At 43.7% G+C, this 15,665-nt stretch overlaps 1 protein-coding gene across 4 annotated transcripts in view; it reads right to left on the reverse strand.

The window, feature by feature from the left end:
- Positions 1 to 15,665, reverse strand: part of TRAK2 (trafficking kinesin protein 2) — a 704,082-nt gene that overhangs the window by 389,990 nt on the left and 298,427 nt on the right. For all 4 annotated transcript variants that reach the window (XM_078680216.1, XM_078680217.1, XM_078680219.1 and 1 more), the window contains 3 exons: positions 13,995 to 14,125; positions 13,813 to 13,887; positions 12,652 to 12,789 (listed from right to left, as the gene is read on the reverse strand). In XM_078680216.1, the coding sequence (XP_078536342.1) occupies positions 12,652 to 12,789; positions 13,813 to 13,887; positions 13,995 to 14,125 (344 nt within the window). The remainder of the gene's footprint in view (positions 1 to 12,651; positions 12,790 to 13,812; positions 13,888 to 13,994; positions 14,126 to 15,665) is intronic.

Raw genomic sequence — 15,665 nt, forward strand, 5'->3', positions numbered from 1 at the left:
CTCTTGACTGGGTGAGAGTACTCTGCTTAATTCAGAGACTCTGTCCATCACCACCTCTTGTTGTAAATTATTTTGTCCACCCTAAGCGTGGAAGGGTATACTCAGATGTGAGTCCCTTGCTCATTGCACCATCAGGATTCAAGCAAGCCGGGCCGAAGACGCCTGAAATGGCAGAAACCGGTCCCCGGCAGCTTGTTTCCTTCCCAGTGTAAGAATTGGCTTTTGTAGTCTGGTCTGCCCTGTTCCCATGATGCACTGGGCCAGGGACAGACTAATTTGCATACAGCCAGGTTCTGAAACTGGGATGGTGCAATGAGCTAAAAAACGGTGTTGGATCTAGCCCTGATCTCTTGACTGGGTGAGAGTACTCTGCTTAATTCAGAGACTCTGTCCATCACCACCTCTTGTTGTAAATTATTTTGTCCACCCTAAGCGTGGAAGGGTATACTCAGATGTGAGTCCCTTGCTCATTGCACCATCAGGATTCAAGCAAGCCGGGCCGAAGACGCCTGAAATGGCAGAAACCGGTCCCCGGAAGCTTGTTTCCTTCCCAGTGTAAGAATTGGCTTTTGTAGTCTGGTCTGCCCTGTTCCCATGATGCACTGGGCCAGGGACAGACTAATTTGCATACAGCCAGGTTCTGAAACTGGGATGGTGCAATGAGCTAAAAAACGTTGTTGGATCTAGCCCTGATCTCTTGACTGGGTGAGAGTACTCTGCTTAATTCAGAGACTCTGTCCATCACCACCTCTTGTTGTAAATTATTTTGTCCACCCTAAGCGTGGAAGGGTATACTCAGATGTGAGTCCCTTGCTCATTGCACCATCAGGATTCAAGCAAGCCGGGCCGAAGACGCCTGAAATGGCAGAAACCGGTCCCCGGAAGCTTGTTTCCTTCCCAGTGTAAGAATTGGCTTTTGTAGTCTGGTCTGCCCTGTTCCCATGATGCACTGGGCCAGGGACAGACTAATTTGCATACAGCCAGGTTCTGAAACTGGGATGGTGCAATGAGCTAAAAAACGGTGATGGATCTAGCCCTGATCTCTTGACTGGGTGAGAGTACTCTGCTTAATTCAGAGACTCTGTCCATCACCACCTCTTGTTGTAAATTATTTTGTCCACCCTAAGCGTGGAAGGGTATACTCAGATGTGAGTCCCTTGCTCATTGCACCATCAGGATTCAAGCAAGCCGGGCCGAAGACGCCTGAAATGGCAGAAACCGGTCCCCGGAAGCTTGTTTCCTTCCCAGTGTAAGAATTGGCTTTTGTAGTCTGGTCTGCCCTGTTCCCATGATGCACTGGGCCAGGGACAGACTAATTTGCATACAGCCAGGTTCTGAAACTGGGATGGTGCAATGAGCTAAAAAACGGTGTTGGATCTAGCCCTGATCTCTTGACTGGGTGAGAGTACTCTGCTTAATTCAGAGACTCTGTCCATCACCACCTCTTGTTGTAAATTATTTTGTCCACCCTAAAGCGTGGAAGGGTATACTCAGATGTGAGTCCCTTGCTCATTGCACCATCAGGATTCAAGCAAGCCGGGCCGAAGACGCCTGAAATGGCAGAAACCGGTCCCCGGAAGCTTGTTTCCTTCCCAGTGTAAGAATTGGCTTTTGTAGTCTGGTCTGCCCTGTTCCCATGATGCACTGGGCCAGGGACAGACTAATTTGCATACAGCCAGGTTCTGAAACTGGGATGGTGCAATGAGCTAAAAAACGGTGTTGGATCTAGCCCTGATCTCTTGACTGGGTGAGAGTACTCTGCTTAATTCAGAGACTCTGTCCATCACCACCTCTTGTTGTAAATTATTTTGTCCACCCTAAGCGTGGAAGGGTATACTCAGATGTGAGTCCCTTGCTCATTGCACCATCAGGATTCAAGCAAGCCGGGCCGAAGACGCCTGAAATGGCAGAAACCGGTCCCCGGAAGCTTGTTTCCTTCCCAGTGTAAGAATTGGCTTTTGTAGTCTGGTCTGCCCTGTTCCCATGATGCACTGGGCCAGGGACAGACTAATTTGCATACAGCCAGGTTCTGAAACTGGGATGGTGCAATGAGCTAAAAAACGGTGTTGGATCTAGCCCTGATCTCTTGACTGGGTGAGAGTACTCTGCTTAATTCAGAGACTCTGTCCATCACCACCTCTTGTTGTAAATTATTTTGTCCACCCTAAGCGTGGAAGGGTATACTCAGATGTGAGTCCCTTGCTCATTGCACCATCAGGATTCAAGCAAGCCGGGCCGAAGACGCCTGAAATGGCAGAAACCGGTCCCCGGAAGCTTGTTTCCTTCCCAGTGTAAGAATTGGCTTTTGTAGTCTGGTCTGCCCTGTTCCCATGATGCACTGGGCCAGGGACAGACTAATTTGCATACAGCCAGGTTCTGAAACTGGGATGGTGCAATGAGCTAAAAAACGGTGTTGGATCTAGCCCTGATCTCTTGACTGGGTGAGAGTACTCTGCTTAATTCAGAGACTCTGTCCATCACCACCTCTTGTTGTAAATTATTTTGTCCACCCTAAGCGTGGAAGGGTATACTCAGATGTGAGTCCCTTGCTCATTGCACCATCAGGATTCAAGCAAGCCGGGCCGAAGACGCCTGAAATGGCAGAAACCGGTCCCCGGAAGCTTGTTTCCTTCCCAGTGTAAGAATTGGCTTTTGTAGTCTGGTCTGCCCTGTTCCCATGATGCACTGGGCCAGGGACAGACTAATTTGCATACAGCCAGGTTCTGAAACTGGGATGGTGCAATGAGCTAAAAAACGGTGTTGGATCTAGCCCTGATCTCTTGACTGGGTGAGAGTACTCTGCTTAATTCAGAGACTCTGTCCATCACCACCTCTTGTTGTAAATTATTTTGTCCACCCTAAGCGTGGAAGGGTATACTCAGATGTGAGTCCCTTGCTCATTGCACCATCAGGATTCACGCAAGCCGGGCCTAAGACGCCTGAAATGGCAGAAACCGGTCCCCGGAAGCTTGTTTCCTTCCCAGTGTAAGAATTGGCTTTTGTAGTCTGGTCTGCCCTGTTCCCATGATGCACTGGGCCAGGGACAGACTAATTTGCATACAGCCAGGTTCTGAAACTGGGATGGTGCAATGAGCTAAAAAACGGTGTTGGATCTAGCCCTGATCTCTTGACTGGGTGAGAGTACTCTGCTTAATTCAGAGACTCTGTCCATCACCACCTCTTGTAAATTATTTTGTCCACCCTAAGCGTGGAAGGGTATACTCAGATGTGAGTCCCTTGCTCATTGCACCATCAGGATTCAAGCAAGCCGGGCCGAAGACGCCTGAAATGGCAGAAACCGGTCCCCGGAAGCTTGTTTCCTTCCCAGTGTAAGAATTGGCTTTTGTAGTCTGGTCTGCCCTGTTCCCATGATGCACTGGGCCAGGGACAGACTAATTTGCATACAGCCAGGTTCTGAAACTGGGATGGTGCAATGAGCTAAAAAACGGTGTTGGATCCAGCCCTGATCTCTTGACTGGGTGAGAGTACTCTGCTTAATTCAGAGACTCTGTCCATCACCACCTCTTGTTGTAAATTATTTTGTCCACCCTAAGCGTGGAAGGGTATACTCAGATGTGAGTCCCTTGCTCATTGCACCATCAGGATTCAAGCAAGCCGGGCCGAAGACGCCTGAAATGGCAGAAACCGGTCCCCGGAAGCTTGTTTCCTTCCCAGTGTAAGAATTGGCTTTTGTAGTCTGGTCTGCCCTGTTCCCATGATGCACTGGGCCAGGGACAGACTAATTTGCATACAGCCAGGTTCTGAAACTGGGATGGTGCAATGAGCTAAAAAACGGTGTTGGATCTAGCCCTGATCTCTTGACTGGGTGAGAGTACTCTGCTTAATTCAGAGACTCTGTCCATCACCACCTCTTGTTGTAAATTATTTTGTCCACCCTAAGCGTGGAAGGGTATACTCAGATGTGAGTCCCTTGCTCATTGCACCATCAGGATTCAAGCAAGCCGGGCCGAAGACGCCTGAAATGGCAGAAACCGGTCCCCGGAAGCTTGTTTCCTTCCCAGTGTAAGAATTGGCTTTTGTAGTCTGGTCGCCCTGTTCCCATGATGCACTGGGCCAGGGACAGACTAATTTGCATACAGCCAGGTTCTGAAACTGGGATGGTGCAATGAGCTAAAAAACGGTGTTGGATCTAGCCCTGATCTCTTGACTGGGTGAGAGTACTCTGCTTAATTCAGAGACTCTGTCCATCACCACCTCTTGTTGTAAATCACCATGAATCATTGGTAATGCCTGTGGTGGACCTGAAGGAAGGGAATGTGAAAATACAAGCCCTCAAGGTACAATGCTTCTATCCAGTCTCCAGGATCCAAGGCAGACATGACATGAGCTAAAGTGAGCATCTTGAATTTCTTCATCCGTAGGGAGGCGTTCAATCAATTAATCAATCAATCAATCAGGGCTACTCACCCGTGAGTGTCTCAAGGCGCTGAGGGGATGTATGTAAATGTATGTATGTAAATGTATTGCGATTTATATAGCGCACGTATCACCCGAAGGCATCAAGGCGCTTGCCTTGGGAACCTGTCCTGGTATTCCCCTGTGAGATAACCCCAGCAGGGTATCCACAAGGTGAAAGCCAGGCATCCCGCCGCGAGGGGCCGTAGTGGAGATTAAGCAAGCTATTGCCCAGAGTCGCAGAGTGTGAACCCGTGAGTCGAGTAGGCACCGGAACGAGAATTATCGAGTCCATGGAATTTATGAGCCCACGACCCGCCGAGGCGGGGAATTGAACCCTGGTCCAGGACCGATCTCAGCTTCTGGGTCTGCCGCCTCTAACCCCTGAGCCACACTTCTCCACTGGATGGGGGGAGGGAGGGGAGTGCAGCTCCGGTCCAGTCGAAGAGCCAGGTCTTGAGGTTCTTCCTGAAGGTGTGCGGGGTCGGGTTGCGTCTGATGTTAACTGGGAGTTCGTTCCAGGCATTGGCTGCGAAGTAGGAGAAGGCTCTTCCGCCAGCTTGGTTTCTGCAGATGCGGGGGGTCTCCGCCAGGGCAAGGTTGGTGGAGCGGAGGTGTTGAGAGGGAGAAGATCTAAGACTGAACTGGAACCAGCTTGATGGCCTCATTGGCCCACAGGGCCTGCAATTCCATATGTAGCAAGGAGAGTTGGCCCTCCGACAGCCATTCTGAGGATTATGGCAAGGGCGAGGGTTCTAGAATAAAGTGGCACAAACCAGGAGTACGATTCAGAGCAGCCACTTGTTGGAGATTATTGCTTGCCACTGGGGCAGCTTGTGCTGATCCTGCCGCCAACAAGATGGGTGTGCTGGACTGAGGGTCCATTAAAGAGGCCTGGAGGCTGTGGCAATTAGAGAGGCAGGGAACTGGACTGTACACTAGGTGTGTACTGCAAGGTCGGCATCCCTGGCCATGAAGAGACTGGTATGCCTGATGGTTTGAGGGGTAAGGCTGCAATTGGGGGTGCGCTAGACAGACACTGCAGCTGCCAAGGGCAAAAGAAATAGTGCTATTGTTGGGAACCCAAGGAGAGGACTACGGATCTGGTGGTGACAAAACTATGCCTAAAGTGCTCAAACCCTTTGTCCGCTTTATCACCGAATAGGCAGGAGCCATCAAAAGGCATGTTTATCACAGAAGATTGGACATCTCCTGAAAAACAGTCAGCCTCAACCAGTCGTGATGGCCTGAGAGCCACCTTTTAAGCCAAGGCCCTGCCTAGTGGGTCTGTGATTTCCAGTCCACACCGAATGGTGAACTTTGCTGTGCCCCAACCATCTATCAATGCCCGGTTCAAAATGGCCCAGCTCTCTTCTGGGAGGACGGGCAGTAGCTGCGCAACAGTGTCCCACAAGACATCAGTGTAGCCGCCCAAGAGAAATGCAGTGTTCATTGACTGCAATGACAGGCTGGTGGAAGAAAAGATCCTCTGGTTCAAGTTATCTTGCCGTTTTCCCTATCTGGTGGGGTGCAAGGGAATGTGGTTGGGTTCAATTTGGCTGTTGAGGCCTGCACCATCAGACTCTTGGGAGAGGGATACTGGGAGATGGGACAAAGGTGGTGGTGAGCTATCATCCTGTTCATGAGAGCCCACTTGCAGGGGTTGGTTCAGGGCCCCGTGAGAACCCGAGTGTGGGCTTCATTAAAGGGGAGTATGGGCTCCACCGAGCTAACCCCCAGTTGAAGCACCCCAGTCAAGACATTAGTCTTTACCTAGACAGAAGGAAGTTACAAGTTGAGGACCTCTGTACCCTAGGCATCAACATAGCAAATGACATTCTTTCCTCCATGGCAGGGCCTGAAGGAGAAACCAAGCCAAAGTCTTGAGATGTGACCAGAACACTAGAGTAACCCAACCGCTCATTCTGATTCTCATGGTAGGCCTCAGTACCCCCTCTGGGACATTACGGCCAGCACAGTTGTTGACAGCGACCTCCGTTGAGGTGGTGCTGTCACAGAGTCTGAGAGGACGATAGGTTCCTCTTCAACGAGAGCAGTCAGTGATGCTGGTAACCACACAGGATCCTGGAACTGGCGTAGGTGCTGGTGTTATAGTCAGCCTGGTTCCGGAGCTGATCCAGAGTACCCAGCTGGCACCAGGGGAGAACCTACTGGCAGTAACGCCACGACTCCGCGAGGCCTGAAGGGGCGGCAGAGGGAGCAGTTGGCCTAAAGGAGGGCATGGCGTCAAAACTCTTTACGATGGGCAGGGAACGCTCTAGCTCAGGGGAAATCGGGGAAGAGTAGAGGAGAACCGGCCGCCAGCTCCACACATGGAGTGAGAAGCGGGGCCTAGAAGCACAGCATTTCCTATGAGAAGCCGAAGAACGCTACACGGACTTCTTGTGCTACTTTGATTTATGAAACTTCGACAAAGGTGATTTGAAGTGGAATGAAGATAGTATGCAGGATTGGCTCCAGAAATAGGCCCAAGATCACCCTAGGGATTGGGACAAAGAACAGAGCAGAGCCTTCTTCTGCCGCGCTATCAGGAGTTTTATTGCCCGCTCGTGAATTACCTTGAGAGGCATCTACTTGCAGTTGGTGTAGGGGCTGGACTCTTAGTTTGACCCGAGGCACCGAAGGCAAATCAAGTGGGGATCAGAGACCGAAATCTGTCTGCTACATACCTCAAATGGTTTAAAGCATGGGGGTTTGTTGGGGACATATCCCACGCACACTGGGAACAGAGCTCAAAGGGATCGACAAAAGTGGTCAAAACCGACAAGGTAGCACTCAGGATCCATGCTGAAAGGAACTGATGCAAGCATGCTAGGATGATGCACAGGCACCGCACACGTCACTTCCGATGTGGATAACAACATAGAGCCGATCAACACCACCTATCGGTGTGCAGAGGTACTGCTCAAGACTTTCAAGATCCAGTCTGACACCTGGGGAATATTCTAAGGTGAGGAATATGTAGTTAGAAGTCTCTATCGGAATGTACAATGCATGGTCATGGAAGTATCACATATGCCAACCAGATGAGGTGGGGTGATTTGAACGTTTTATAGAACATAGAAGCACCACAAACATTATTATATAACAGCCCAGTGCAAACCCAGTCCAGTATTGTGAACCATGAGTACCTGTCACCCCTGAAAAAAACAAAATTCAGAGGCCAAACTCTCCTTCTGTTTCAACAACAAGACACAAAAACTGCAGGTGCCACATACCCATGCTGGCACAAATGCACCAATCTAGCCAAAACAGAATGAACCATCTAATAGGATATTTGGAGCCAAGAAGAACTATGCTTCATTGCCCTCTTATATGAAACATTGCCCAGTGGCAAACAAATAATGACAGTACCAGGGGCACACCAAAACCTCCAAAATCCAGACTCTGGTTTGCTTGCAATACCACAGTGGTTCATAAACAAACATTTCAGGAGGCCCACAACAATAAAGGCAATATAAAATTAAATAGAATTACTTGTGATATCACATGATGTGTAATGGGGGTTGCTAGGTGGTTTCAAAATCAGCAACTGACAACAAAAGACTCAGGCGGCTGAAAGCTAAACATAAGGAGGTCAAAGAAGAAAAACTGCTACCACCAGCCTGATGTGCCCCTAAAATGCAGCTTGCCCCCTGCCCACTATCCTCGGTGCCCACTGGTGGTCTGTGTTCTGTTCCCCAGTCCACTGGATAAACCTCTATGTGAATACATAAATAGGATTACTGTAGTTATCTAAATGGCATATGGGAGGTACCCTTCTTTTGGAAAAAGGGGGACGGGTATAAGTAAACACAAAGAAACAAACTTCCCTTTTCCTTTTATTATGGGTGGGAAAGATCGATATCTTCCAAACCACTTATCTATGTAACATGCACTATCTCATGAAGGAACTGATACAGGTTATGGTCTTGCCAGGTTATCAAATTTACATTGACATTTCTATTCAGTGCCCTTTAGTTAAAAACAAGACAAGTTCAAAAGGAATGTGCTAGTTGCCTATTTTATTAGTCAGTAGATTATTCTTATCATAATTAACACAATACATTAAAAACAATTGATCCTCAATTTTATTTAAAAAAACACACCCTACGTAATAAAATTAAGAAAATGACTGTCAATAGGGCGTTTCGGTGTACGAAGTGATCGTCACCTTCTTCAGGGCAATAATTCCAAGAGTTTAAAAACATCTAAACAAAATATACACATTTTATTAAAAACTGACCATATTCTAGTTACATCCCTTTGCTTGCTCTACTTTGAAATATTTTTTGTTACGTTTCACAAGGTTTCCCCGTCACTTCCACAACATTTTTATTGTACAAAAATACCCACAACTTTTGTATTTCAAAAGGGGAAAAAAAGCATAGAGGGCATTCTGGCCGTGGAACTATTTACAAAACCAACAGACCGCAACACTATGTTGCATTTTGATAGTCATCATCCAGCAAGTCAGAAAAATAACATTCCTTTTGGACAGTTTAAGGTCAGAAGAAATTGTACTAATATGCGAGACTTTGAACAGCATGCTAAAGTTTTAAATAGAAATTTCACAGACAGAGATTACCCTAGACAAATGGTAACAAAAAGGATATAAACGTGCAAAATATTATAATAGAGAGAGTCTTTTTGAGCAGAAACAGCAAGAAGACCAAACTGAGACACAACTTGTTTGGGTCACCAACTTTTCAAATGTAAGTAATAAAATCAAGAATTTAATAAATAGCAACTGGAACCTACTCAATAATGCGAGCTCTGTCCCCCTACTAAAACCGATCTTCGCATTTAGAAGAAATAAAACGATAAGGAATCATTTAGTGCACACATACCCATATGTAAGAAACAGGAATCAAATAAGTACAATTGATGGTTCATTGCCCGCAGGAAATTTTCCCAGTGGCTCCTGTAAAAATTGCATTACCATTACGAAGGGAACTACAGTCACATACAATGGTATATTCCATCACCATAAAAATCTGGTAAATTGTAGCACTAAGAACGTCATTTACTTAATAATATGTCCCTGTGAGAAAGGATACATTGGTGAAAGCTGGAGAGAAATACGAGTGAAGCTAAATGAACATAAATCTGCCATTCGAACGAAGCGACAGAATGCACCCTCGGTAGAACATTGAGAAGAAAAGAAACACCATATAGATGAATTAAAATGGGGTATCATTGAGTCAGTAACAATAAATGCCAGAGGAGGCAATTTAACAGTATAACGTAAAGAGAGAGAACAGTACTACATGTGGAAATTAAAAGATACAAGAGAGTAAGCCTTTGACAAATGGAACAATCTAGGGTCGCTTTATGAATAGTAGAATCGACTCGAAAATGACAATTGAACATGAAAGAATATGACAAGTTGAAATGAGATTCCTTTTTGTAAAAAAAGTTATACCATAACTAAATATAGAAACAATAAGGATCTGGATTTGAGAACGTAAATATATAGAAAATAAACCCGCGATATAGTGAAACCAAAACACTTTATATATTTTTAACACACTACAAGATGGCTGCGAAGAGAAGCGCGAGATGCTAGAGGACGACAATATAATTAGTGCCAATTAGGCAATTTTGAACCAATTAAAACGGGAATAAAAGGACACAAGAAAGCAGCCAACAATCAGATGCAGATTGGAAGGCCAGCAAGACGGATGTTTGCTCGTGACACTTTTCTCCCTCAGGTGAGTTTTTGGAAGGCAGGAATACTAGGGCTAATCATACTTTTTATTAAAAAAAGGAAAAGGGAGGATTTCATTCTAAATTAAGGTTTGTTTTATTCCCAGTTCATGGTCCAACAAGTAAGGACATACACCACAATTAAACGAAAGTGGGAGGAATGACAAGATAAAAGTCTTCTTCTGTGAGGTAAGACATACCCAATGTAGATATATGGCTAAGATAGCACCATAAGAGAAATTAAAATTGTAAAGAAACTCTTCCCTTATACAAAGATTTTTCCTTTGCCCAAAATCTTTTTTAGTTCTTGAGAGGGAAGAAAGAGGAGGGATTGAGTAAAAATGTATAAGAGCCAGTCTTGCACTAAGACTTCCATATTAAAAAGCACAAAGGTAAGGGATCAATATAAGAATATGTAAATTCAAAAATTACATAATATTTGAGTCTGCTAGTATAACTTTAAAAAAAAAAATTATTTACAGCAAATCCAAATTGATTGATGGCACAAGCAAGAAATTTGCAATGAAATAAGATAGCGGTACAAAAGACGAATATACCTAAAAGGTATTAAAATGTATATGTTTTGTGTTAAAACCAATAAACACATCAGAGATATTCCTTAAGAATACATTAAAAGTGTTCCTCCTCTGAATTAAAAAAAAGAGCTCATAACAATAGAAGGATTCAAGAAAAATTAAAAATTGCCCTTCTTCCATGCAGTACTGAACTATATGTGTAACTTGAATGTACTGAAGAATCCAATCGACAATTGAAGCCAATTGACTAAGGCTTATGATAGTACCGATTCAGGTATGTGATGATTTTCATAGATAATTAATTTGATCAGTGAGTGAATAGATTATTGAGGTGTTTCTAAACTACTCAAAGGAGTGACCCAAGGGGGTTGTCAAATAAACTTACTAGAAGTGAATAGGAAACAGCATTTAGTAGAGATACTCGTCCATAACCTTACAGAAATGTCTAGCATTAAAGGAACAAGAAGAAAGGGTGGAAACATTACGGTCTTCAAAAAACGCAAGATGAATACATTGCAGTTATTGCCAATGAGTAATATGTTTTTTCCCCTTTTGAAATACAAAAGTTGTGGGGATATGTGTACAATAAAAATATTGTGGAAGTGACGGGGAAACCTTGTGAAACAGCAAAAAAAAAGTAGAACAAGCAAAGGAATGTAACTATAATATGGTTAGTTTTTAATATAATGTTTATATTTTGTTTAGATGTTTTTAAACTCTTGAAATTATTGTCCTGAAGGTTACGATCACTTCGAACACCGAAACGCCGCGTCAACAGTCTTTTCCCTAATTTTATGTAGTGTGTTTTTTAAAATAATCAATTGTTTTTAATGTATTGTGTTAATTACGATGATACAAATAATCTACTGACTAATAAAATAGGCAACTAGCACATTCCTTTTGAACTTGTCTTGTTTTTAACTAAGGGGTACTGTATAGAAATGTCTATGTAAATTTGGTAACCTGGCAAGACCATACCCTGTATCAGTTCCTTCATGAGATAGTGTATGTTGCATAGATAAGTAGTTTGGAAGATATCGATCTTTCCCACCCATAACAAAAGGAAAAGGGAAGTTTGTTCCTTTGTGTTTACTGTAGTTATGTCATTGCAGCCGAGATTCTTAATCATTCATAAAAGGTCTGCAAGAGTTGCCTTTCACACTTGACCTTTCATCTAAAGTCCATCAGGGCACCATTCTACTACAAGTACTGCAATTAAGGGACGGCATTAGTTTATCACTTGTAGCAATAATTTTACAGCATAATAAATCTGTGCATTGTTCCGCGATATAGTGGTTGGATGTGGAAACGTTCTCCAAAATAGCAAATTTATTTCTTTTGGACTTAGACCATAATGAGAGTCTATCACATCAAGCATAAGCAGCCAATCTCTCTTGCACCATCTTCATTCTAGAATTTATTTTCCATCTTAGTATATATTTATTTTTATTTGAAGAAATCCTACATTTAGTACCGATTACCTTCCTTTACTGAGTCAGAGGGTGTGTCAAATATGAATCAAGAACAGTTTCAAGCTGCAAAAAGACACAAGTATCACATTGTTTGGTGTTCACCAATCTACAAATTGTACTGTTTCATATGGCATCCAATAGCCCAGAATCTACAGATTGCTTAGATGAGCACATTGTAAACTATACCATCACCTGTTATTGTCACAGTCAGAATTTTTTGAAAAACAACAAAAGTCTGACAATTGAGTGCTGGCTCAACAGCATGACTACTCTATCTTCCTGGGGAAAAATTACTTTCAAAGTTAATGAAAAATAAGTGATTTTTACCAAAATATGAGGTACCTATAGTGAACTTTTGGCATAATCACCTTCCTTTTATTTAGTTCTGCCTACTGGGACCATCATTTCATTCGAACTGTAGTGCTGTATGATAGGTTTACTAAATACTATTGCTTCAATCCCTGTAATATATTGTAAACCTCAATAAAACATTTAAAAACAGATGTGAGATTCCTTACCACAGGAATCACTGAACAAGACTGGGGTCGTCTTAGTTGACCAATAGGGCTGGACTTGCTTCGCAGCAATTTGACCTCCTCCTGCGATTCATGTAACATCCCCAAACACTCAGCATTGCGGTCCTGGAGCTCATGAAGCTATGGAAGATGAATGTTGTAGGTATAACTTAGCAGAACAAGAGCAAGATAAACTATACTTTACTGGCTGGCCTTCTAAAGCACAGTAGGACATTGCAGGTGACTGCATACATGTGGCTGCTTTGCAAGGCCCATAAAATGGCCGGCTGTAATTGGACAGCTCACATATCAAAGCTTCACTTAAAAGGCATGCATTATTCTACATATTACATCATTATTATGCTGAATGAGAGAAATGTCCTGCACAGAGACACAGAGGTGAGGGATAAGAGCAAGCTATTGTGTAGATGTGGCAAAATTCAAACACTTTTAAGACCGGGTCATCAATTGTAACATAGAATTTATAAACATTCAAACATTCTACTTGGTCTGCATAGTGTTATATTACCGATGGGAGATTTTTGTACAATAAAAATAAGCAACCTAGAAGAATGGCAATAACTGTCTAAGATGTGTTATAGAAAGTTGATTGTTTGTGATAAAAGATTGCTAAAACCCGCCATACACAGGAAAAAAAGAAATACTTTTGCCACAAGATAGGTTTTGATTTTCCACCTTCATAAACAAACATAACAATGGTTCCACTCTGCAAATAATGTCAATGCAAACATGTATTGCAATAATGGTAGCTTCAGGTTAGTCTGTCAATGAACATATGAAACAAGAGCTATCAATTCAATTAAATAAAAAACTTCACACTGAAGAGTAGAAGAAGGCAGTAAATGAGGATCAAAGGAAGGACATGAACAAGCCAACCCTGTGTGAGGACAGCAGTGGGGGCCAGAAAAGAGAGGGAAATGAGAGGGAGAGAAAGTGAAAGGAAACTTTTGAAAGCAAGGTGAAAGAATGAAAAAAAGGGGGAAAAATGTTATGCATTTTCCTGTGCATCTTCGCCTACCATCAGATCACAAAAGGCTCTGCACATGTTGTAAAAAGTCTTAAACATATATACTACCATATACAAAATCATGCACTGTCTCATACTGTGAAGTGGTATAACCAAAGCAACAGAAGCCCTCATACCTCTGTAGTCAGCTGTCGTTGGGCTTCTTTGGAAGCTTGAAGGTGAAGCTTCAGTTCCTCCTTTTCAATGGCGTACTGACAAATTAAGAAAGAAAGTAGCCTTTGAAATAAGTTCATATTCAGTACAGCTCACCACTGCCACTATCATTTTGATACATTTTCCCAATTTCCACAACACACACCTCTTTGAGCTTATGCTGAAGATCAACAATCTGGGTCAGCAGAGTAGATATCTCTTCATGGTAGCGGATCAGCTCATCGTTTTTTTCTGACAGCTCCTCAGAAAGACGGATGATCTCAGCATTAGATTCTCCTGAGATTAAAAAACAAACCAGAAGCATAAGATAAAGGGAGCATTCTCCTATGTAAGGTTAAAAGCAGCTGGTATTTTAGAAACATACAAATGGTCAATAATCAAAACAAGTTGCCAACGAAACATAAGTTTACAGGCGAACAAACTAATGGCCTGTTAGTAGAACAGGAACAGAAGACATTTCCTCCATCAACACCTCTGGTGGCTTAGCCCATGGCACTTATCCTGCTACAAATGCATCTACACCAAAGGTTCTGCCAGTGTGTGATGTTAACACCTGCCATCTACAATAGCACTGCAAAAAACCAGCACGGAAAGGGTGTCAGACTTGCAAGAAGAGGTGCACACAACATACAGAGAACACCCCCCCCCCCCTCCCCCATCGTACTAGAGAGAGGGTATATAAGCTCTGAGAATGTAACCTCAAGTTGAGAGTACATTTAGAATGTCCACATTAGGTGGCAAAAAAAATTATCTATAACAAAATTGGCAGAACTTCCACAACTCCGACAAAGAGGCTTTTTTTATTGTGAGACAACAACTTCAGTGGAGAAAGCGCTATCAACATAGCAGTTAGTTCAACATTCAACAGGACCCTCCATCCACCACAGTGGCAGCAGAAACTCTAATCTACAACCTCCAGTGTGGGGAAGGAGCAGCTAGAAATAAGAATACAAAGCAATTGGACAGGTGTACCATTGAAGTGAAGGAGAACAGAGATAGATGTAAAATCAAGTTGGGATTTAAGCACAGGCTGCAGAAGCAGGTGGAGAAGTCACTGGAGGCATGGAATCGGAAACTGATGGAGAACCAGGGGCTTGGGGGAGGAAATAGAGGCTAAAAGAGGAAACGGGAAACCTACGACATAAGAAGTGGACCAGCAAATAGAAAGGCCCTGAATTGTAGGCAGAGTTAAAAGGGAGTTGTAATATATCTAAGATGGAATAAAAAAGAGAAAATTGGAATCTGTGACCGGATCGGTTTACAGAAGACTAACGGACTTTGCGTTGATTGAGCGATTTACCTACTGGCGGTCACCAGTAGGTAGTTATAGTTCTGACCTTGTTTCTATTCAAAAATCGTTTTTTCTTTTCCCAATAACTTTGGCGCCGGTTGACGAATCTTCGCAAAGTTTTCAAAACTAGTGGGGCGCTCGGGTCAGCTCCTGTCTTGAAAGTTTCGGGGTGAATCGTCAAGCCGGGGCCGAGAAAGAAGGGGGGTCTCAAAAAGCGTTTTCCCCATGTTATTTTCCATAGGAAAAACTTTAGACAAAGCTACAGCCCGAACTCCTGAACGGAATGACACCAAATTTGGCAAAAAGGTAGCCCTTGGTTCGGAAAGAGGCCCTTTTGTTAAATGGTGTAACTCCGTTCAGTAGTTTCTGAGGAACTAGAAAAAGAAAAGGTTTCGATATTTGTGGCCACAAGTGGTTTGCGAACCCTCCCGGACACAAGCTTCAGTGTTTGCAGCCATCTTGTGACTCGGTAGAACTGGATCACAAGAAAACAGTAAAATAAAGGTAAAAAAACAAGAAAAGGGG

This window comes from Lissotriton helveticus, chromosome 3_1 (assembly GCF_964261635.1).
Source record: "Lissotriton helveticus chromosome 3_1, aLisHel1.1, whole genome shotgun sequence".
Classification (NCBI taxonomy): Eukaryota; Metazoa; Chordata; class Amphibia; order Caudata; family Salamandridae; genus Lissotriton; species Lissotriton helveticus.